Source organism: Ascaphus truei, chromosome 7 (assembly GCF_040206685.1).
Source record: "Ascaphus truei isolate aAscTru1 chromosome 7, aAscTru1.hap1, whole genome shotgun sequence".
Classification (NCBI taxonomy): domain Eukaryota; kingdom Metazoa; phylum Chordata; class Amphibia; order Anura; family Ascaphidae; genus Ascaphus; species Ascaphus truei.
In genome coordinates, this window is record NC_134489.1 from 48,660,250 (window position 1) to 48,685,799 (window position 25,550).

The window sequence follows — 25,550 nt, forward strand, 5'->3', positions numbered from 1 at the left end:
AATTTTTTATTCTGATTTTCAATTTCAACATTCATAGAGAAAAGAAAAGATAGAAACAGAGTCATAATTAAGGATGTAGCACAGTAGTGGCCAAACTGGGGGACGAGATTTTTCAGGGGCGGCGCGGCGGTTCCAGATGCCCCGCACTCTACTCCCAAGGATTTTAAATTAAATGCCCGGGGACCGTGTGAGGCCTCAGCAACTTTACTCACCTTGTCTCCAGTGACGCGGCGTCAAATAACGCTGCAGGTCATGTGACGTTGCATTGCCATGGCAATGTGATGTCATATGACCCCGCGGCATCATTTAATGCCGGAGACATGGTAAGAAGGGGGGCTCGAGCAGCGGGGGATTGCAGACAGGGGGGCAAATTTGCGCACCCCTGACGAAGCAGATGTTAAAGCTTCTATTAACGCGTTGTGTTAACGCTACCATAATATTTAACTCAAGAAATAGTACAGTTTCATTGTAAATGATTGTAACATGGACATTCTTTCTATTTCTTACATTAATCCAAATAAATGGATTAATAACACTTGCTATATTTGTATATTGTGTTCATCATACAGCGCCATGTAAACTAGCCAAAGTTGAACAGAATTTTGTTTAAATCTCAATGTCTACAGATATTTCATGATGTTACATTATGAAAAAACAAAGCAATGAAAGAACGCCAAAAAGATACTTGTGTGTATTAGAAGATATTAGCAGCAGGCACATACTGTAGAGTATTTTGTTCACTTCTGGGGGCCATAAGGACATAAATAAAACAACGCAAAGACACGCAAGTAAAATGGTTTGCAACATAAACGTACCAAAAAAAAAAGATAGCATTTACATGTACAGCCTGTAATAAAGGAGGGAAAAGAGAGTTTGATGATTTTTATATACATCAGGGTATCAACAAAATCAGGAGAAAAGCTTAAGAGTGTATTTAGTGAATAAATACTTCCTAACATAGTCAGTGGATCCATGCACCAGCATCCCTGCAGAGGTGGTAGAAGATATTACAGTAAAGGGGCTCAAACTGCCTTATAGACACAAAAGTATATTAAATATGGAAGGAAGGCAGGGACCAGATTTCATCAGAGGTAGGTGGACCAATTGGCCTCGTTTTGTCAACAATTTATGTTTCTATAGTATGCTCGAGCTTCATGATAGTTATATATTACATACCATGGCCAGCAACCCATGGCGCACTCCCACTGGTGCGTTATAAATGTCTCTCTGCAGGGTGCCATGGGGTGCAATAACAATCAGGGTTGCCAACAGGGGGGTTGGGGAGGGGTAGTCAGTACTGCTTTTCCGGTCTAAGATTGCTAAGGGCCCAGGCCTCCTTTCTGCACTCAATACCTGGGGTAGCCCATTGCAGATCCGTACATTTATAGCACTAACCAGGTACAACCATTATACAAACATTAACTGCTAATAATAATTAATCATCATACTTATTAATAATACATAATTAATCATAAAGAATGATTAATAATGAATTATTATTAATACATCATTATTGATAGACTTAAGATTTCACATTGACATGTACCTTGTATTGTAGAAGATAAATATATTTATAGGTTCTGTCATGTCACACCAAACCTATGGTGTAGAGGTAAGAAGAAAGGCATTGGTATCAGAAGGTCCCGAGTTCAATCCCTGCATGTGTTTTGTACAAAATGTATTAATGTTTAATTGTGTTTGTGTCTGTGTCTGGTAGTCAATAAAGCATTGAATTGAATGTTTGAAAAAAACAATGGCATACGATATATATGAGCACGTGGACAGCAGGAAGAGGAGAGCACTGGTAAGGCGGCAAAATGGAGGAGATTTAAATCTGTAATGAGGAAGCTCCAGAGCTGATGCCGGTGAAATTTTAACGCGACCCCGGTTGTAACGCGGTCTTTGGGTTGTGGACCTGTATATAGCTAAACCCCGTTATAACGCGGGTTTCGGGGTCCACCCCGAGACCTCCGCGTTACTAACGGGGTCGCGAAAAAAAAAATATGGCCGCCGCTTTAGCGCATATTCATCCCGCGGGACAGGAGATGGGAGCGGGCATGTCCCTCCGCTCCCCGCTTCCCCCTGTCACCGCGGGACAGCCCGCGGGGCAGGAGATGGGAGCGGGGATGTCCCTCCTGTCCCCGCTTCCCCCTGTCACCGCGGGACAGGCCGCGGGGCAGGAGATGGGAGCGGGGATGTCCCTCCTGTCCACGCTTCCCCCTGTCACCGCGGGACAGGCCGCGGGGCAGGAGATGGGAGCGGGGATGTCCCTCCTGTCCCCGCTTCCCCCTGTCACCGCGGGGCAGGAGATGGGAGCGGGGATGTCCCTCAGGTTGCCGCTTACCTCAGATCCCTCCACGTGCCCGGTGCTCCCGCTGCCTGCATGGAGGTGGTAGCGGGGGGTTTCTTCTCCCCACCGCTGTCCCCGGTGCTCCCGCTGCCTGCGTGGGAGGAGGGGGTGGAGCGGGTGGTGGTGCTGGTCGCGGCCTTTCCTCTGCTCCGACCCCACCCCCCGTCTGTGTAGAGTGAGAGAGTGTGTGTGTGTATGTATAAATGGGAGAGAAAGTGTGTGTGTGTGTGTGTGTATATGGGTGTGTGTAAGTGTCTGTGAGTGTGTGTAAGTGTCTGAGTGTGTGTGTAAGTAAGTGTAAGAGCCTGAGCGGGAGGTGGGAGGTTTGACAGGGAGGGGGGGCGTGGCTTGAGCGGAGGGACCCGCTACTCTCCCCCCCCCTCCACGGACTCGGGCTGGAGCACTCATACATACACACATACACACATACACACACACACACACACACACACAGGCACTCACGCACTCATACACACACACGCGCGCACACACATGCAGGCACTCAGGCACTCACGCACTCACACACACACACACACACACAGACAGGCACTCGCACTCACACACACAGACCGCTACCCCCCCCCCCCCCCCCCCCCGCCGCAGTACAGGGCCCGCCGTAGCCGCAGCGCAGGGCCCCGCCACCCCCCCACCCCACAATCACTTCCCACCCCCTTAACTTTGTCAAACAAAAGTCACAAGACGTTGTACAGGCAAAATACATCTGTTAAAGTGCAGTTGTCTGTTTATTTCTATATAATAATTGTGTGCAGTGTACAGTGTGTGTGCAGTGTGTCAGTGTGTGCAGTGTGAGCAATGAGGAGTGTGTGTGCAGTGTACAGTGTGTGTGCAGTGTGTCAGTGTGTGCAGTGTGAGCAATGAGCAGTGTGTGTGCAGTGTGCAGTGTGCAGTGTGTGTGCAGTGTGTCAGTGTGTGCAGTGTGAGCAATGAGCAGTGTGTGTGCAGTGTGCAGTGTGTGTGCAGTGTGTCAGTGTGTGCAGTGTGAGCAATGAGGAGTGTGTGTGCCGTGTACAGTGTGTGTGCAGTGTGTCAGTGTGTGCAGTGTGAGCAGTGTGTGTGCAGTGTGCAGTGTGTGTGCAGTGTGTCAGTGTGTGCAGTGTGAGCAATGAGCAGTGTGTGTGCAGTGTGTCAGTGTGTGCAGTGTGAGCAATGAGCAGTGTGTGTGCAGTGTGTCAGTGTGTGCAGTGTGAGCAATGAGCAGTGTGTGTGCAGTGTGCAGTGTGTGTGCAGTGTGTCAGTGTGTGCAGTGTGAGCAATGAGCAGTGTGTGCAGTGTGCAGTGTGCAGTGTGTGTGCAGTGTGTCAGTGTGTGCAGTGTGAGCAATGAGGAGTGTGTGTGCAGTGTGTCAGTGTGTGCAGTGTGAGCAATGAGCAGTGTGTGTGCAGTGTGTCAGTGTGTGCAGTGTGAGCAATGAGCAGTGTGTGTGCAGTGTGCAGTGTGTGTGCAGTGTGTGTGCAGTGTGGCAGTGTGAGCAATGTGCAGTGTGTGTGCAGTGAGTGTGTGCAGTGTGTGCAGTGTGCAAAAAAAAAAAAAAAAATTTAAAACGGGAGCCACGGGAAAACCGCGTTATAACCGAATCGCGGTATAACGAGGCGCGTTATAACGGGGTTTAGCTGTATATATATATATATATATATATATATATATATATATATATATAAAATAGAATAGTGTCAATAAAAATCTCAAAATAGGGGGAAAAAGTGTCCAAAACGTATACAGTGATGTGAAGTGTCAAGTGAAAAATAGTATATAAATTAAATTAAAAGGATATTTTTTCCAGAGTCTGCTAGCTTTCAAACTTTCTTTTATATGGTAAAGCCTGCAGCTGATCTCAGGTATTATCTCAAATTATTAATCCATTTGGATACATTTTATTACAAAAAGAATACCAAATCAATCTCTAAACTTATCCCCAATCTCTGTCACTGTCACTTTATCTATTTGATAGTTATAATTGCTAATGTTTTTTTACCTATATTAATTATTGATTTTGTGCACGGTCATATGCAGTAATATTTTCTTGTGATATTAGCAATTTAAATGCCTATTAGAAAACAGGGTATAAATAGGGACAAAGGATGGCAGCTATACCACAACACCCATGACCTACAGATGCAACGGCCGTTATTCTAACAAATCCCGAATAATTTTTCGTGTGCTCTGCTGTATTCCACGTGGTAGTGAAGCCACATTCCCGCATTCACGCCGCCTTCACACCGCCAGGAACTCACGGGTTACCGCGGTTGATCTGTTTTAATTTAATGGTTTCGGATTTCTTTGGGTGCAATTCTTCGCATTTCGGCCAGGTGGCAGAAATTAATGAATTGTAATGTGTACAGTTCTGTCTGTGCTGCTGTGTCAATTTGCAGGTGTTTAAAAACCAGATAAAAACCAAGTCTACAGTACAGTACCACAGTGGTCCATTGTGATTCGACCTTGAAGTCGTTATCAAATGTATGCGCTTCATAATAAAAAATGATAAAACTCAAAGCTGTGTGCTTTTTTCTACATTCCTACAGTATCCTTGCACAATTGCTGAATGGACAGGGCACCATGTGTACACTGTACATGTATAAAAAACCTGACTGTAGTTATGCATTTTTAATATTTTCTGCAATTAATGCTGCATCAGATAACATGGCGTCAGTAGCAGAAATATATGAATATTTCATTTTGGACTACGATTTTTACAAATTTTCACCTGACGTTCGTGGGTGGAAGCGTTAGAAAAATCTTAAGTAGCGATCAGTCTTTTTTTCGCATTGCCCCTCCTGCCGGAGATACAAGAGGGTATTGGGGTGTGGTCCCAGATTTTTACAGTATGTTTGATCATGGCAACTTCAAAAAGAGAAAGGTCGGGTTTAAACCATATAAATTTCGTCAATTCCAATCCAGCAATGTGCCAGCGCCAGCAACAGCGCCAGCACCAGCACCGGCTTACAATAACGGTCCGACCGTCAGTGAAAACTGGTGAACGGCAATCCTTGCTACCTGTCCCCGCCGGAATACCTGCAAAATTTACAGCCTGAGCCTGATTTCACGTACAGGTACCTGCAAGCTTGCGTGTATCAAAAAGATTTCTAGCTTCATCAGCTATCAACTACAGGCATACCTCGTTTTAAGGACACTCAATTTAAGTACACTCGCGAGTAAGGACACATCGCCCAATAGGCAAATGTCAGCTCACGCATGCCCCTGTCAGCATGTCCTGAACAGCAATACCATCTCCCTACCTGTACCGGAGCTGTGCGAAAGCGGGGAGACTATAGAGCCTGTTACAAATGCGTTTTTTACATCAGTTATGCACGTATATGACGATTGCAGTACAGTACATGCATCGATAAGTGGAAAAAAGGTGGTGCTTCACTTTAAGTACATTTTTGCTTTACATACATGCTCCGGTCCCATAGCGTGCGTTAATGCGGGGTATGCCTGTACAGGTGTAGCATGCCAGCTATCACCTGTCAACTATAATGCAGTCTACGGGAGTGACAGTGGCTCATCTCCACCCATTTGGCAAAGTTTATAATGATGGTAAATATAATGTGCAGTACAGTATTAAGTTTAAAGCTACCGTTTAAAAAATATATATTATTTAAAAAAAACAATACATTACAGTATGTGCATCAATACAATATGCACACAGACAAGTGATTAGGTACAGTAAGCTGCAGATCGGTCTGTTCTCCTGTAATCAATCGCTTTGCTCAGGGTTATTTAATTTAATTAAATTCTTGCACAATTATTGAAAATTTAGTCCTGCAATAGGATTGACTGAGCAGTTACTAAAAGAGATAAAATTGGTGGACAGCTAGGGAGAGGGCGGGGCTCAAGAGCCAGAGCCTATCAGACGCTTGTTCTCATCGTACAGACGCACATGTACTGTAGGATATTGCTTGAACGGCTGCTTTAATTCCCAATGACGCGACTTGACGCATGCACAATACCGGACATAATAGCATCATTTTTTCCCCCAGAAAAGAAACTTTGACATCAAGCTGCAAAAGGAGGGATTTCGATGGACCTCTAATATTGCTTTTTTTTAAACGTTGCTTGCGCATTGTGAATCTGATTTAAAAATCCAATTAGGCAAAACATTTACAGTGACAGTGCAATTTTTATTGATTAGGGTCGAATAATTGTGAGCTTTATAGAAAACCTTATACAGTATACTGCTATGTCTTCATATTCAATACTTTTTTACATTGTACTGTAATCACCACTACTGTTTGACATTGCATTTTGCAGTGTAATTACAATAGACTTGCAGGTGTATTTAACTCTGCTAAGAAACCCCAAAAATAAAAGTGTATACTGTATCTTTTATTCTATTCAGTATGTATTATTTATTATTCAATACTTTCAAACACATATGCGTGTCATCACATTTAGACGCATGCGTGTGTGTCGCATTGGAACCTTGTTGAAACGCATATGCGTGTCATCACATTTGGGCGCATGCGTTTGTGTGAATTTCAAGTCTGAAAAAAAAGAGACCCCCTTTTTTTGTCGACATGGGTTTAACAATCTTTGCCATTCTTACAATCAATCACTATCTTTTTCATTTTACAGTAATGTATATTGTACTTTATACGGTGGGTGGCATACTGTAATTTTTATTTGGGGGTGTTCAAATGATTCTCATGAATTTAAAGAAGGAACAATTTTATTTGTACAGGATAATCAAGGAAAAATTAATAATACAAAAATACAGTATAGTAGGTCGCCTCTTCTTCCAAATTTACAAACTTGTTGAAAGATTCTTGCCAATTAAAACGAGCTGGGGACCACCTTGGTCAGCCGGCCGTGACTGGAAACAATGCTGGTCTACCCGGGGAGACTTCAAACCACGCCCTGGACTGTTGGACCTTGATCTGATGACGTACGAGCGCTCGGGAAATGAAGGAACAGGCACACAGAGCAAGTCTGATCCCTCATCTCAAATTTATCAGTGACAGGCAATAATATTGACACAGAAAAATAAGGTGTTAATTTAGAGGTGTAACAATATTAGCATAGCACGAATAACAGTTTTCTCTGGGGAGTTTTACACCCATCTCAGCCTTATGCTATTGCAACCAAACTTGCAGTTTAAGCTGATTCTGAGGACACACAGTACTGACGTACAGCTAACAAAACAATCTTGTTTGTCAGCAATAACTAACAAAAGCTGTACATACTGCCTACATATCTGAAGGTCATTTTTTGCTTACACATTTATTTAATTCAGACAACAGTGTTTAAGCGATTCCTGCTGCAGTTCGTCCAGACAAGGTAAATGGGCATAAAGGGGTTAATGTATACTGTGTATGTACTGTGTACTGTAATGTACTTTGTGTTTTGCTGTTGGCTCTGGCTAGATAAACTTCGCTTTATTAAACAATGTTTGCATTCTGTTCAGTTTTTGTACAATCCCTGGTAGTTCTATCAACCCTGATCATGACAGAGGGTATAGTAAATGAACTTTATTTTAGGTTTAACATTTTCTATAAGGTGCATTAGGGTATTTACTTGTAATTACCAACATAAAGCGGGCATTTATCTGAGTCTTCTGGTTACGAGGGTAGTGCAAAGAAACTGTACTAGATGTATCATAGATAAATGTCCCAGTGATTTCATTATGAAATATATGAATAAATAAACTCCACATTAAGTCATTATGCTGCTATTATGGTAAACTGTGAATATATATTTAATTGTATGCACATCATACATTCAAATGCATAACATTTTATCTGGATAAGGGTTTTTAAATCATGGTTTCTTCTTGATGTTATGTTCACTTCTATGTTTTGTATTATGTTGGAGTTTTGTATTGTTTACCCATGTATCTTACTTTAATTTTTAGATGAAAACTCTCCAGCAAATTTTTGGGACTCCAAAAATAGAGGTGTAACTGGAACTCAGAAAGGGCAGATCGTATGGAGAATTGAACCTGGCCTCTATTTTATGGAACGTGAGTATATCCTTATATAATCATGAGTGTTATGTTGAATAGAATCCACTAGTTTGTTAATGTCCCAAATTATGAAAAACTGCCATTTGAATGTTTTCACGTTCGTGTTTAAGATATCAATAAAAGCCTACATACTTACCAATTAAAAATCAAAATAATTAAAGTAAATTATAGCAAGTAATGTACTTCCTGGTTTCCCTCTGTGTTGCCACGTGGAGTTTTCTGCATCTCTCTGCTGCCCAAATGTCAACATGCGTGCCTGCTGATTCCAGAACAGCTGTGTGTTAGTCACAGAGGGCAGTCTGTCTTCACGTGCAATAGACGGTGCTTCACTATAGCATGCGTTACTTCTACTGTATAAAGGCTTAATATGCCTACCCTTTAATTTTACCACACTTACAAATGGAGACAGCACAGTTTGTTGTAAGATAAGATCACAGCTTTAGTTCTTTAACAACATTGAAAAATAAACTGTCAGCCAGATCGCTAGTCCTTGTATCGTGCGTCCTACAGGTAGTATGGTGGGAAACACATACGCCACATCCAGCTGATCTCACACTGCCCCGCTGGCGAAGGCTCCACTCTCAGTCCCCCCTTTTTGGCAGCCTTGGCCTAACTGAATAAATTGGTGGCCATGTTCCTAAGACTCGGGCAGGGGCACATCCTGACCGCATAAATTGGTGCCTCTAGCCTACCTAATCTCCTGTGGAGACTTAACCATTGGCCCAACTGCATAAATTGGCGTCTCTTATTTTAGCATTTCCCTGACCCCAAAAGCTGGCTGGCTTGACAGTTACGCATAAACTGTCATGATAGACCTGGTAACAGAAATTTAGAGATATGATTAGACAAAACTTTGCATTTCTAGGGATGGGAGGGTTGGAAAACAAAACATTTAGTTGATTCTGTCTCCAACCACTGAGGTGAGCGTGGCTGTACAAAATGACAAAAGACGAAAACTACATAGAGTAGTAACATGGTGACAATAGTGAAAAACGATTATTCTTCAAAGGTCCTACTTCCACTTTGGACATTTATAAGAGCATTTCCAAAACTGTGGCAATGGTGTATGATGTGGGTGTCCAGTGTGCTAAAAGGAAAAGAGAAGACAACAATAGTGTAGATCGAACATACGATTTACTCTCACATGAACCCATGATTCAACGCTTACATCAAGTATGAAATAACAGGCAGTAAGATTGGTTTCCCGAGAGCTGGGTGTGCTGCAGTCTCAACACTCGCTCTCGCTGCATCAGGCACGTCTGCCTCTGTGCGCTCCCACGTCCTGTTGCGTCACTTCCGATTCTGACCATCCTACGAGGGGAGCTGATGCTCTCTAGATCCTTAGGCAATCATCGATAGGCTCCAACTCACTCAACGCGTTTCGCTAGATTCAGTTCATCGGGAGTGTTTGTCGCCACCCACATCTACTGTAAAGGGCTTTTATACCCTTTATTCTAATTGGAGCCTAACATTCGCCTATTACTCTCTCTGGCACTGTGACGCATCGCTAAATCATATTATTGATAGTTACAATGATGTCTTAGAGTATAAACACATAAAATATTACACAAATACTTTTTATAAAACAATTTAAAAAGACCATATTGTTTCATAAAACTTTTAAACATACAAAATTACATATAGCATATTAAAGATAGTTTATTTACCTACACTCACATTTACCCATAGAGTTTATACATTTAGCACCAAAAAGGCGTTTCTAGCCAAGTGGAGATGGAGAGTGGTTCTTGAAATTAAACTCCAGTTGCATGTAGAAAAGAAGAGAAGCAAAATTAAAATGTATAACATTTACTAGTAAAATGCTTAATATAGCTAAGAATCAGAAGTATAGTTTTAAGAAGAGAATGGTAATTAAAAATTAATGTTAGAATTGAAATTAAAATTAGAGTTCCTATCACCAGTGGCCCACAAAATAGTGAATCAACCCTTTGGAACACAGAAATCAGATCACTCATCCGACCATTGGATGTGGGGATATTTTATTTTCATGTGTTTTATTCTAGAAATATGGTACCAATGATATTAATTAACAGGTTCTCTAAAAGTATTTAGTTCTAAAAAGTACAATTTTTAGTAAATATTATGCCATTTAAGTTTAGAACAGATATCCCATGGTCTGGGGTGTAATTAACCAAATCTGGGCCGTCTATTGTATAGCCCTAAAGATTTGTATCTATCTACAGTGAAGATAAGTTAAGACAGGAACACACCCAAATCTATGTCCACATTGAGTCCTTGGGGGACCAGCGTTTTAAATTGGTGAATCCAAAATGTCTCCCTTTTGGTGAGTTCTACATTGCGGTTTCCCCCTCTCCAATGTGGTTTCACATGTTCTATTACTGAGAATTTTAGACCTTTCGGATCACCCTGAGGATGTATTACATTTTTTGGGACAAAATTGTGAAATTCTTCTAATACTGCCTAGGTGCTCTAAAATGTGCACTTTGATGGGTCTCATCGTTCTTCCCACGTATTGATAGCCACATGGCCATTCTATCAGGTAAACATCATGGTCAGTTCTACAGGTGATGTGCACCTTAATCTGATATTCCCTCTTTGTTATATTGGCAATTAATTTACTTTTTTCGCTTGCCCTATGTTGGCAGGCCTTACATTGTGTGCAGCCAAAAAAAAACTTTATTTGTGGTAACCAAATGTTTGTTGGCTCTTTCACCCTAGATAACCCCTCTCCCTGTTGTGCATGTGCACGTGCTAGCGCGCGCACTATACACATATACATTGGTGTCCTAGTGTTAGAGCAAGTAGCAATCGCTGTATCCTACACTATGGACATTTACCCCACCTACTAATTTATTTATTTATAAAATGTTTTACCAGGAAGTAATACATTGAGAGTTACCTCTCATTTTCAAGTATGTCCCGGGCATAGAGTTATGATGACAAATAATACATGGTTACAAAAACATAGTTACATTAAGTGAACAGGGTATACATTATATACAAGACATTGCATGCACAGTTAAAGATAATATATATTATAGACATATGTAACAGTTACAGACCAGATTAAAATGTGAGACATCTTTAGTTTTGAAAGAACCTAGACTGGTGGCGGCTGTGAGAGTCTCTGGTAGACTGTTCCAGTTGTGGGGTGCCCGGTAAGAGAAGGAGGAGCGTCTGGATACTTTGCTGAACCTCGGGACCATGAACAGTCTTTTGGAGTCAGATCTCAGGTGATAAGTGCTGCATGTGGTAGGGGTGAGGAGCTTGTTCAGATAGATGGGTAGCTTTCTCAGAAAGTATTTGAAGGCAAGACAGGAAAGATGAACTTTGCGTCCAGACTTAAGTAATGACCAATCTAGTTCTTTGAGCATTTCACAGTGATGTGTGTTGTAGTTGCATTGGGGAACAAACCGGCATATTGAATTGTAGAGGGTATTAAGTTTGCTAAGGTGGGTTCGGGGTGCCGAACCCTATACTATGTCCCTATAGTCTACAATGAGCATTAGCATCTGCTGTGCTACTGTATATACTTTCTGACCAGCAGACTTAGGGAGGATTTGTTCCTATAAAATACACCTACAGTAGTATAGTGGTGCCTATATTTAAAAAGGGAGCTAGATCACAACCGGGAAATTACAGACCTGTAAGCCTGACTTCAATAGTAGGGAAACTACTTGAAGGTTTAATACGAGATAATATTCAGGAATACCTAATGGAAAACAAAATTATTAGTAATAGTCAGCATGGATTTATGAAGGATAGATCTTGCCAAACTAACCTGATTTGTTTCTTTGAGGAGGTAAGTAGGAATTTAGACCAGGGTAATGCAGTTGATGTGGTCTACTTAGATTTTGCAAAGGCTTTTGATACGGTTTCACACAAGAGGTTGGTGTACAAAATAAAGACAATTGGACTCAGTAATAATATATGTACCTGGATTGCAAACTGGTTAAAGGACAGACAACAGAGGGTTGTCATAAATGGAACTTTTTCAGGTTGGGCAAAAGTCGTGAGTGGAGTACCTCAGGGATCGGTACTGGGACACCTGCTTTTTAACTTGTTTATTAATGACCTTGAGGTTGGGATAGAGAGCAAAGTCTCCATCTTTGCTAATGATACTAAATTATGTAAGGTAATAGAATCAGAGCAGAATGTAATTTCTCTTCAGAAGGACTTGGAGAGACTGGAAATGTGGGCAGGTAAATGGCAAATGAGGTTTAATACAGATAAATGTAAGGTTATGCATTTGGAATGCAAGAATAAAAAGGCGACTTACAAATTAAATGGAGATATATTGGGGGAATCCTTGATGGAGAAGGATTTAGGAGTGCTTGTAGACTGCAGGCTTAGCAATAGTGCTCAAAGTCATGCAGTAGCTGCAAAGGCAAACAAGATCTTATCTTGCATCAAACGGGCAATGGATGGAAGGGAAGTAAACATAATTATGCCCCTTTACAAAGCATTAGTAAGACCACACCTTGCTTGAATATGGAGTACAATTTTGGGCACCAATCCTAAGAAAAGACATTATGGAACTAGAGAGAGTGCAGAGAAGAGCCAGCAAATTAATAAAGGGGATGGACAATTTAACTTATGAGGAGAGGCTAGCTAAATTAGATTTATTTACATTAGAAAAGAGGCAATTAAGAGGGGATATGATAACTATATACAAATATATTCGGGGACAATACAAGGAGCTTTCAAAAGAACTATTCATCCCACGGGCAGTACTAAGGACTCGGGGCCATCCCTTAAGGTTGGAGGAAAGGAAATTTCACCAGCAACAAAGGAAAGGGTTCTTTACAGTAAGGGCAGTTAAAATGTGGAATTCATTACCCATGGAGACTGTGATGGCAGATACAATATATTTGTTCAAAAAAAGGTTGGACATCTTTTTAGATGGGAAAGGTATACAGGGATATACCAAATAAGTATACATGGGAAGGATGTTGATCCAGGGGTTAATCCGATTGCCAATTCTTGGAGTCAGGAAGGAATTAATTTTTCCCCTTAATGGGGTTTTTTGTTTGCCTTCCTCTGGATCAATAAGTGAGTATAGATATAGGATAAAGTATCTGTTGTCTAAATTTAGCATAGGTTGAACTTGATGGACCTATGTCTTTTTTCAACCTCATCTACTATGTAACTATGTAGTTTGGCATAGGTTTTGGATGTCAGGGTATCAATGTGCATCCCAAATGTTAAATGGGAGTCAAACAAGTATTTTAAACTAATAACCAGGGCTAGGATGGTATTAGCATTGGAGCTCAGTCATTGGAAGCTTTACAAATTTAGCCTTGGTCCCAAATACCATTGTTACAGTTTTGTCAGTGTTTAAAAACAGTTTGATTTGGGAAATCCAATTTTCAAGTCTCAAAAAGTGAGGTCGGAGAGGCTAGGGCTGTGTACATATAAGATTGTGTCATCTGCATACATGTGTATTGAAGCTCCTTTACAAGCTGTAGAATGATCATTGATGAACACTGAGAAGAGTGAGGGCCCCATAACAGCCTTGCAGGACACCGCAGGTGATATCATAGGGGTTGAAGTTAGAGCTTGAGATAGACACATGTTGGGATCTACCTGATAGGTAGGAATGAAACCTGTTTAACGCAGGATTCCCTATTCCAGAGCACTGGAGTTTGTTAACAAGATAACATGATCAACAGTATCAAAAGCCTTTGCAAAATCTAGGAATATTGCACCAGTAAGTTGCCACAGTTCCATTCCACACTGGATCTCATTGCAAACTTTTAGCAGGGTAATTACCGTGGAGTGTTTGGGGCAAAAGCCAGATTGGCATTGGCTAGGGAAATTTGTCTTGATATAGTAATCGCTTAATTGGGAGTGAACACATTTTTCAATGACTTTGGATAGTATTGGGAGAAGAGAAATTGGCCTGTAGTTTGAGACAGTGTTTTTGTCCCCACTTTTGAAGATTGGGACAACTCTGGCAGTAGTCCAGGGCTTAGGGATATGGCCTGCAGACAGAATAGAGTTGACTATGGACGCAATCGGTTTGGTAATGGCTAGGGCACCAAGTCTTAGGAACTTAGATTGCAGTAAGTCAGGTCCACATTGGCTGCTTAGTTTTAATTTGAGGATCACTTATGTAATCTCCTCTTCAGATACTGGATCAAATTGAAAATGGTGGTCAGTGTTGGGAGAGGGTGGGGCTATAGGGGTACTCTCAGAATGATGTCCATGTTTGTGGTTTGGGTTGCATTTCGCTAATAAGTTAGTAGCATACCCCACAAAGTAGTCATTGAATGCATTTGCAATGTCAGTGGGATTTATTAGAGCTATTTCCTCCTTAGTGATATTACAGCTGAACCCCGTTATAACGCGGTCCTCAGGGTCCCCGATTCGCGGACCCCGATACGACCCCGATATAACCAGGATCGCGATACAATTTTTTTTTAATGGCCGCCGCGATCAGGGATTCTGCGTCTGCCAGGGGGTGAGAGCTGGGATAACTCCCCCAGCTCTCCCTGAAGCCGACGTCGCAGCGGCAACCACATATAGCACGTACCCGGCATCTGCAGCATCAGCTGATCCGTGTGCTGTGCAAAAAAGCTGTGAGTCTGTGGGATGGGGGAGGGGGAAGGGGGGAGCGGGGGGAGGATCTCACAGAGTCTGGGCCGGGATGTCAGCTGTCTCTGTGAGTCCCCAGCCAGGAACCAGCTCCCTTCTCCTCCCCCCGGCGGAGGTACAGGGAGGGGGGGGGAGGTGTGTGTATGGGGGGATGGGGTGTTCAGGGGGGTGCTGTGCAGGAAGGTGGGATGTGATTGGCAGGGGGGATGGGATGGAATGTGCAGGGGGGTGATTTGCAGGCAGGGAGATGTGATGTGCAGGAAGGGGTGATGTGCAGGCTGGGGGGTATGCAGGCAGGGGGATGTGGTGTGCAGGAAGGGGTGATGTGATTGGCAGGGGGGATGGGATGTGATGTGCAGGGGAGTAGTGTGTGTGTATCCTTCCGTTAGCAATAAAGCTTTAAAAAAAAATTAGCTTTACAAAACTGGAGCCACACACACCGCGTTATAAGTGGATCTGCGTTGTAGTGGATCGCGCTATAACGAGCTTCAGCAGTACTTGGTTTTTGATGGCTAGAAGGCTGGAATATATTGTTTATAACCTTCCAGAAATTAGCTGGGTTTGATGTTTTCTATGAAAACAACACAGGTTTTGTGGAAGTAAAATAAGGTTACAGCTTTATTTCTTTAACAACACTGAAAAATAAACTGTCAGCCAGCCCACTGCTCTCTGTATGCAGATGACACCATGCACCCTGAAAATAGTATGGTGGGACAACCTTATACTGCAACCAGCTGGTCTCAGACAACTCCGCTCGGGGAATGTTCCACTGTCAGTTTCCCCTTTTTGTCAGACTGGGCCTAGCCGCATAAGTTTGCACCCAACTTCCTATGACTTGGGCAGGGTTACAGCATGACCACATAAATCGGCGCCTCTGGCTTTCCCAATCTACTCTCAGGTTTTAAGTTGGCACTTTTCTTGTTTTTTGGCCCCCATAAGCTGGCTGGTGTGACAGTTCTGCTACCCGAAGAACCCTTTAAGGCCACTTACCTTAAAGTGTGCTTTACCTTGTCACTGTGCTTATTTATACCCCGAAAGGGGCATCTTAAAAAAAAAATACACAATTAAATAAAATTCAATCAATGTGTTTCTCACCAACGCTGGGATGAAAATTCACACTCCTCATCCAACTGTGGCACCAACTCTTGCCCCATGATGCAGTGATCCTCAATAGCATGATGTGAAGAAGTCCATGATCCTCAGTTTCTTGAAGAGTGAGTACTGTGGTTCTTTCTTATTTCTTTTCTAATCTTCATCCTTTTCTTCTTTGTTCTCTTCTTTGTAATCCAACTGGTCCAGTAGATGTTGATTGATTGTTTAAATCTACCTCGTCACGTCATCGGGACATTTAAACTTTGCAATGAGGTCTGCGACTTTGTCTCTATTTTACCGCTCTCACAACTTTATAGACAAAATAAGTAAACTTACTATTCCAGTTTGCACCTTATTTAGGATCGTAGAAACATTGATGCATCCATACACAGCCGACACAGCTTATTCTAACATTTCCCGCACGGCAGGATGCGTGCGGGCAGCGTGGCGACGCGGCCTGTCCGCGTGTCACTGTGACGTCACTTTCACGTGTGCGCCTGGCTTCCCCGGCTTCCCCGATGTCACGCTGCGCTCACCACAAACAGGACGGAAGACCGCGGGGCTGAGGTGGGGTATGTATAGGCACCGACCCACAACCACGCAGTCCTGTCCGGAGTGCGTAGTCCTAGTCGTACCGCGTCGTAGGGTTGGAGAGGTCAGGGTAGTCAGGGTACTTGCCGTGTTCCAGGGTTGGAGAGTCCGGGTAGGTAGAGTTTCGTAGCCAAGGTCCTGGGTAATAGAATGTAGAGTAGTCGAGTAACGAAGCCGGGGTCAAAGCGCTGGAGAGTGTAGAAATCCAAGAACAGGCAGGGTCAAACAGGACAGACAGGTTCAAGACAAGACTAAACAGCAGCGGTGAGCACAATGCATAAACAGGAGTTTATGCTCAGCAAAGAAGGACAGGCAGAAGCAGGTATATAAGAGGGAAGGGTCCAATTACCTTGCAGGGGTGTGTACTGGTCCACCAATGGTGTCAGAGAGACACTGATCAAAACCAGCTTGCAATCAGGCTTTCCTGATGCTAGCTCTGGTTGCCGGGCAACCCGCGCGCGTGCGCGATGCGCGTCGCGACGTGATGACGTCATGCGTTTCATTCAGCAAGTCTCCGCCTGTGGGAGGTTCCAGCAGCTCCCTCACGTTCTCCTGCTTCCTGGTTGCCGAGCAACCCGTGCGCGTGCGCGCTGCTTCTCGCAGAGCTCCGCCATCACGCCGCTGCGCCTGCACTGCCCTGGCAGTGCGTGGGCGCATGACTCTGCCCCGTGGTGCTTCCCTGAGTCGGTCTCCGCGCGGATCCGAGGCAAGTGTGACAGTATCCCCCCCTTGAGGGGAGACCTCCGGGCGAACCAGAGATGGTTTCTCAGGATGCCTACGGTGGAAGGCAGAGATGAGGCGGTTGGCATGTACCTGATGATGAGGAATCCACTCTCTCTCCTCTGGACCATAGCCTCTCCAGTGTACAAGATATTGTAATCCTCCTCTGGATATTCTGGAGTTGAGAATGGTCTGAACCTCATATTCTTGTTGGCCCTCTACCAGTATGGTTTGCGGAGGTTTAGATTGTCCTTTGGGGGATGAGTCTTGATGATAAGGTTTGAGAAGGGATGAGTGAAATACAGAAGGAATCCTCATATTTTTTGGCAGTTCAAGCCGATAGGCTACTGGGTTGATCCTTTTGGTGATTCGGAAAGGGCCGATAAAACGTGGTGCCAGTTTGGGTGAAGCTACCTTTAGCCGAATGTTTTTGGTAGATAACCAAACCCTTTGTCCTACAGAGTACCCTGGGACCTCTCTTCGGTGACGATCCGCTTGTCTCTTGTGTAATATACCAGCGTGCTGTAGATTCTGATGGATCTTCTGCCATAGGTGTTGTAAGTGGCGAATCCTGTCCTCTGCGGCCGGGACTCCAGACTTGGAGATGAGGGAAGGAAGTGCCGACGGATGGAAACCATAGTTGACCATAAATGGTGACTGTTGGGATGATTCGTTTTGTAGATTATTGTGGGAAAATTCTGCCCATGGGAGAAGTTCCGCCCAGTCGTCCTGAGTGTCAGCGATAAAGCACCTCAAGAACTGTTCCAGAGACTGATTGGTGCGTTCCATCTGTCCATTGGTCTGGGGGTGATATCCTGATGAAAAGTGTAGGGTAACGTCCAGATTTTTACAAAACGCCCTCCAGAACCGGGAGATGAACTGGGATCCTCTATCGGACACTATGACCTGCGGGGACCCATGTAACCTGAAAATCTCCCTGATAAAACCTCGGATAACATTGGTGCAGTGGGTAAACCCTTCATAGGGATGAAGTGTGCCTGTTTGGAAAATCTGTCCACCACCACAAGTATAGTGTCCATGCCTCTAGATTTGGGCAACTCAACGATGAAGTCCATCGATATATGTGTCCATGGACGTACTGGGATGGGTAGTGGTTGAAGGAGACCTGCTGGTCTGTTGTGTGGCGTCTTGCTTCGAGCACAAGTAGCACACGTAGCTACGAAGGCTTGTATGTCTCTCCGCATGTAGGGCCACCAGAATGTGCGTTCGATGAACTCAGTAGTTCTTTTGGTGCCAGGATGGCCTGCAGTCTTGGATGAATGTCCCCACTCCATGACTTTCTTCTGGAATTTACGGGGAGTGAACAACCGGTCCTCCGGAACATTGAGTCCTGCCGGGATGTTGTTCTGAGCTTTAGTAATGTCCGTTAAGGCACTAAAAGTATTAGCAGCCAGAATACAAGTGGAAGGGAGAATGGTCTCCTGTTGATCCACCTTGTTATCCTCTACCAGGAACTGTCGTGACAAGGCGTCGGCTTTAATGTTTTTAGAACCAGGAATGTAGGAAATGAGGAAGTTAAAGCGAGTAAAGAATAAGGACCATCTTGCCTGGCGAGATCCTAGTCGCCGTGCTCCCTCAATGTACAGAAGATTCTTATGGTCCGTAAGTATCGTGACTGGCGACTCTGTGCCTTCCAGTAAGTGCCTCCACTCCTCCAAGGCCAGCTTGATAGCGAGGAGCTCCCGGTTACCCACATCGTAATTCCTTTGGGCGGAGGAAAACTTTTTAGAAAAATAAGCACAAGGATGAAGTGGAGCTTGATGATTCTTTCTCTGTGAAAGTATAGCACCTGCTCCTACATCGGAGGCGTCGACCTCTAAAAAAAACGGTAACGAAGGATCTGGATGGGTTAAGATGGGTGCTGAGGTGAATGCCGTCTTTATTCTCTCGAAAGCCTGGAGAGCCTTCTCAGTCCACCTTGTAGGGTCAGCTCCCTTCTGTTTGAGTGCCGTGATGGGTGCTACTACCGATGAGAATCCTTGAATGAACCTCCGGTAGTAGTTAGCGAAACCGAGGAACCTTTGGATGGCCTTGAGGGAGAGGGGACAGGGCCATTCGAGTACCGCCTTGACCTTGGTAGGATCCATAGCAAGACCGGTATCCGATATGATGTAGCCGAGAAAAGAGGTGGATGTTTGATGGAAATGGCATTTCTCGAGCTTGGCATACAAATGGTTCTCTCTTAAACGCTGCAGGACTTGCTTGACATGCATCATATGTTCCGGCATGGATCTGGAAAAAATTAATATATCGTCCAGGTATACAATAACATGGTGGTCCAGAAGGTCTCTGAAAATGTCGTTGACAAAGTCTTGGAAGACTGCAGGAGCATTACACAATCCAAATGGCATGACCAGGTACTCGTAATGCCCGTCGCGAGTATTGAATGCTGTCTTCCATTCGTCTCCTTCTCTGATTCTAACCAGATTATAGGCTCCTCTGAGGTCCAGTTTGGTGAAGATCCTGGCTCCCTGGAGTTTGTCGAACAATTCGGCTATCAATGGGAGGGGGTAGCGGTTTTTTATGGTGAGTTTGTTGAGACCCCGGTAATCAATGCAGGGTCTGAGGGTTCCGTCCTTTTTCTTGACGAAAAAAAATCCTGCCCCCGCAGGTGATGACGATTTCTTGATGAACCCCCTCTGAAGATTCTCCTGAATATATGTTCTCATGGCCTGGGTCTCAGGAACAGATAGTGGGTATGACCCTCCTCTAGGAGGTATGGCCCCGGGTAGAAGATCGATGGGACAGTCGTACGTCCGATGTGGCGGAAGTACCTCTGCTTGACGTTTGTCAAAGACATCGCGGAAATCTTCGTATATCCCCGGCAGCTGTACCCTGTCAGGATCCGTGACCTCCATTCCTGCCACTGCCTTAGGAGCAGACATGCAATGTTCCAAGCAAAAAGAACTCCAACGAAGTGGCGTGGCCTCTGTCCAGTCAATGACAGGATTGTGGATCCGGAGCCACGGAAGTCCCAGAATGATGTTCGAGGAGGGGGTGTAAATGACATCAAAGGTTATAGTCTCGGAGTGAAAGTCGCTAGTCATGATGTTAAGGGGTATGGTTTGTAAGGAAATGATCGCGGGCTGCAATGGTCGTCCGTCAATGGCTTCAAGACCTACCGGTCGATCTTTGGGTACCAACGGTATTTTATTCTTGAAGGCGAACCTTTGGTCCACGAAGTTTCCTCCTGACCCCGAATCCAGAAAGGCCTGTGTCTGTACTGTGAAGGTCTCACCGGATATGGAGATAGGTAGATAAAACCTCGTAGAGGGTTGAGGAGGGGGAAAAGTTGCAGTACCCAGCGTGATCCTCCTTATACTCACTGGGCTTTGGCATTTCCCGGCTTCAGTGGACAGTTGAATACCAGGTGGCCGTTATTGCCACAGTAGAGGCATAGTCCCGCTCGTCTTCTTCGTTGCCTCTCGATAGGCGAAAGGCTAGTTCCTCCCAGCTGCATGGGTTCATCTAGGACAGGAGTTGTGGAGAGTAGAGGCCCTATGGTAGACAGAGAAGACGATTGTATACCTCGGGAGTGTTTGTTTCTCTCCATCCTTCTTTCTTGAAGGCGCTGGTCCATCCGAATGCACAGGTCTATCAGGTCCTCAAGTCCAGCGGGACGATCCAGAGCTGCTAATTCATCCTTCAACCGTTCGGACAGACCCTGCCAGAAGACTGCAGATAGAGCCACATCGTTCCAGCCGGTCTCGGCCGCCACCGTCCGGAAGTCCAGGGCATAACGAGCCACAGTACGGTCTCCCTGAGAAATATTAAGCAGAGTGGATGCAGCCGTAACCTTACGTCCTGGAGTGTCAAACACCCTTCTAAATTCGGTGACGAAGAGAGTAAGGTCAGAGGTCAAATCTGGGCGTTGCTCCCAGATACAGTAGGAGAAGCCCATGCCAGGGCGGCGTCCGTCAGCAGGGAGATTATGTATGCGACTTTAATACGGGAAACCGGAAAATGAGAGGGCATTAGTTCAAACTGTATGAAACACTGGTTCAGAAACCCCCGACAACCGCTGGGATCCCCTGCATAACGGTTGGGCGCAGGTAGTCGTGGTTCGGAGGTAGGTGTGATAAGTGCAGGAGTGGCTGCGAGTGGAACGGGGTTGCTGGCAGATACAGATAAACGGTTAACTTGTTCAGTCAAGGTATCCATGTCTTGTTTAATTTGGGAAACTAGTTGTTCCTTTAGTGTAAATGAGCCGGTAAGTTGCCGGAAGCATTCCTCATGGGTGTCTAAGCGTCGGGCCACCTCAGCGGCGTCCATGTTTGTTGGGCTGAGCATATTGTCACGCTGCGCTCACCACAAACAGGACGGAAGACCGCGGGGCTGAGGTGGGGTATGTATAGGCACCGACCCACAACCACGCAGTCCTGTCCGGAGTGCGTAGTCCTAGTCGTACCGCGTCGTAGGGTTGGAGAGGTCAGGGTAGTCAGGGTACTTGACGTGTTCCAGGGTTGGAGAGTCCGGGTAGGTAGAGTTTCGTAGCCAAGGTCCTGGGTAATAGAAGGTAGAGTAGTCGAGTAACGAAGCCGGGGTCAAAGCGCTGGAGAGTGTAGAAATCCAAGAACAGGCAGGGTCAAACAGGACAGACAGGTTCAAGACAAGACTAAACAGCAGCGGTGAGCACAATGCATAAACAGGAGTTTATGCTCAGCAAAGAAGGACAGGCAGAAGCAGGTATATAAGAGGGAAGGGTCCAATTACCTTGCAGGGGTGTGTACTGGTCCACCAATGGTGTCAGAGAGACACTGATCAAAACCAGCTTGCAATCAGGCTTTCCTGATGCTAGCTCTGGTTGCCGGGCAACCCGCGCGCGTGCGCGATGCGCGTCGCGACGTGATGACGTCATGCGTTTCATTCAGCAAGTCTCCGCCTGTGGGAGGTTCCAGCAGCTCCCTCACGTTCTCCTGCTTCCTGGTTGCCGAGCAACCCGTGCGCGTGCGCGCTGCTTCTCGCAGAGCTCCGCCATCACGCCGCTGCGCCTGCACTGCCCTGGCAGTGCGTGGGCGCATGACTCTGCCCCGTGGTGCTTCCCTGAGTCGGTCTCCGCGCGGATCCGAGGCAAGTGTGACACCCGACACCCCTGAAGGTTTGAAGTGAGGTAAGCGGGGGTGCGGGAAGCAGAGGGCCACAGCAGGAGCAGCTAGGGGGTCGGGAAGGGGGAGCAAAATGCCATGCGAGTGGAGGGGGTGCACGGAGGAGATGCGGCTGTCGCGCTGTCTAGTCTCAGCGCCAGCCGGAGTAAGCCCCGGTCAACCGGCGGCTTTTGTTAGAATAAGCTGTGCCAGGACAGTACTTATTCTTTCGCTATTAACGCACTCTACAGTTTTTTTTTTTACAATTCAATAATATCTTCTCTTTATCGAAATTTGATTAATCCAGGCCTATGTTTTTTTTGTGTCTGAGGCACCGGGAGATTAAGTGACTTGCCCAACGTCACAAGGAGCTGACACTGGGAATTGAACCAGGTTTCCCTACTTCAAACTCTGTGTCATCGCTCAGTGTCATTCATAGGGCAAGGCAGCCACTTTCTACTTCTGCCATTAGAATGTACACATACAGTACTGTATATAGCCTAGCCTCCCAGCCACTACTTCTTTTTCCTGGGCCTTTCCAGTGTCAGTCCTGTTAGGTGCAGACAGTGGAAAGGTTAATTCCTTCTGTAGGCTGTGTATGTGTATTACAGCCTTTGATACAATTCTGGTATCCAAGGACAGACCTAGCAACCACCAGAGAGTGTCAGCCTGAGAGATGGATACTGATTGGTTCATCTAAAAGCAGTGATCACCAATCAGTATTCAACCTGTGCTGTTATGGGACAGGGCCAACCCCCTACCTCAGGTTATAAATCCTGACACTCTCCTAAATTCAGAGTCTAGTAGAAGAAGGAGTTCAAGTTCTGGAAGGAGTGAGGAGTCTCTTCCTCCATCCCACCAGGGGATGGGAGGGAGGGGTAACAGGCCTGAAAGGGGCCAAAGGCCTGAGTCAGGGCTCTGACCAGAAGACGGGAGCAAGGAGAGAAAAGGGATGCTTCTGTGTTGCTGTCTGATAACACCTATCTGCAATAAAGCCAGTTGTACCCAGCATCATTGTCATTACTGTCTGCTGTCTGCTGTGAATGAAGATCAAGGTGTCAGCATGGCCCACCCTCTGTTCCTGCAGAGGGCCTGTGTTGACTGGAGGCGCTGCACCACAAAGAAATAAGGTAACCTGCACCCCTGTTCTGGTTCTCCCCACACCACCGCGGAGCACTCAGCCCTCCTGTTTGCCAACATCTAGAAGTAGCTGTAGAAGGCATACCCACCCCAATCTCACTTAGGGGTAGGGGAAACAGGGCTACTGCACCGACACACTTTATTCGAGCAAATACCCGGTATGTACCTGGCAGATACCTGGAATGCGCCGCTCCTCACCTCTGACAAGCCCCGTTGCATTTGCCTTCCCAGCCTGGGTTCATGCCTGGCTGATGGGCGGCTGATCTGTTAAATGATAATGATTAGGATTTAATAGGCTGCAATGCTTCGCGTGTCTACCAGATGGCATAAATTCATGAATTGTAATGCAGTATATATATATATACTGTGCAGTATTGCAGCCAGCAGGAATAAAATGCTTCAATCCCTGCTTGGAAAATACCTCAATGCACTCGGGCAGAAAACAGTCACAAACCTCAATACACCCGGGTATACCCGAATTCGTGGGACTAGCCAAGCTCGAATAAAGTGTGTCGCCAGTGTACATTTAAAATAGATTTACCAGGCAGGTAAAATGTCCATGAGTATGTCTGAATTCAATTTAAACCCTTTACTGTTGATTATCAGCCTTTTGTTTCCTGGGGTAACATATTATCTATTTTTAGACTGAGGTTATTTGTATTTTTTCATTTGCAGATACCTTGTACATGTTCTGACGTTCTAACATCTTCTAATATTAGTTATTACAAATAACTACTCTGCATTTCATGTTGTAATTGTATTTCAAGTAGAAATTGACAAATACCATCTGCTTGATATGACTTATTATAATGCATTTACTAGTAGAACAGTGCTTTCACTTCCATGTTTGGCATAGATTCTCAGATTGTTTTGATAAGAGGACTACTGTAGCTGTGTGCAAATGCCTTGTTATAGATTTGTGTTTGACTTTTCAGATTAAATGTTACCTTTTCCTTTGCACATACTTTCCGTGTTTGTGAAGAAGGCCCATCTACTGTACCTACCCTTTGTTCATTTTTTATTGTCATAAGTTCAGCCGAGGTTTTGTAATTTGGGGGCTCATCAATTTAGCGGGACTTGAAAAAACATTTATCAAACAACTTTTCAGTGTAATTGGGTTCCTTAGAAAGTTTCAGTTACCCTTAGAGTGATTGTCTTAACTTCTTCTATCTTATGAAACACGAATACAATATCTACAGTACTGCTTCTTGTCAGGAACACTGGATCCAAGCATAGCAGCTCCTTACGGTTTGTATATCTGTTTGACTAATAATGGCACCACATTTACTTGGCAGGCATAGGTGCAGAGCTAAGCTAGGAATTTGGATGACTATCTAATGCAGTGGTTTTCAACCTTTTTTAAGGATCCCCAGAATTAGATTGTGAACCCCAACCCTCGCCCCGTCTTTCGCTCTGTCTTTCGTGTCTCTCTCCCCTCACATTCTTCCCCTTACACCCCCTCTTACACGCCCTCTCCCCCACTTTTCTACACACACTCACACACTTACTCTACCCCACCCACGCACACTTACACGCACACACACATACACGCTGTGAGAGGAAAGGTGGTGAAGTTGTGGATGGGAGATACATAAGTCCTGCATTTGCAAATTATACCTATCCCTACTAAGGGTTAAAGGCCCAGGGAAGGTTTTGCAAATGAAGCCAGGTGCAGATCACCTGTCCTTAATTAACAGAGTATAAGAAAGGGCAGGCTAGCTCAGTTCTCCCCTCTCCCTTTATTCCAGCTAAGAGAGCTGGATGTTACAGACTGGCACTGGCCTGCAACAGGTTTGGTTTGACATCTGTTTTATTGTTTGGTAAGTGGGAAAGCCACAAAGAGATAGCTGGAGAATTGCTGTCTAGTTAATGCTCAGATAGAGCAAGGATTTATTTTGATTATTTTGTTTGCCTTGATTTTGTCTGCTGGAGTGACAAAGAAAATAAAGCCTTTAAACTAGAGCTGGATGGCCTTGTGACTGTGCTTTACCCT

General features: G+C 44.9%; 1 protein-coding gene across 2 annotated transcripts in view; it reads left to right on the forward strand.

The window, feature by feature from the left end:
* Positions 1-25,550, forward strand: part of HECW2 (HECT, C2 and WW domain containing E3 ubiquitin protein ligase 2) — a 241,888-nt gene that overhangs the window by 19,246 nt on the left and 197,092 nt on the right. For both annotated transcript variants that reach the window (XM_075608335.1, XM_075608334.1), the window contains one exon: positions 8,220-8,327. In XM_075608335.1, coding sequence (XP_075464450.1) covers positions 8,220-8,327 — 108 coding nt within the window. The remainder of the gene's footprint in view (positions 1-8,219; positions 8,328-25,550) is intronic.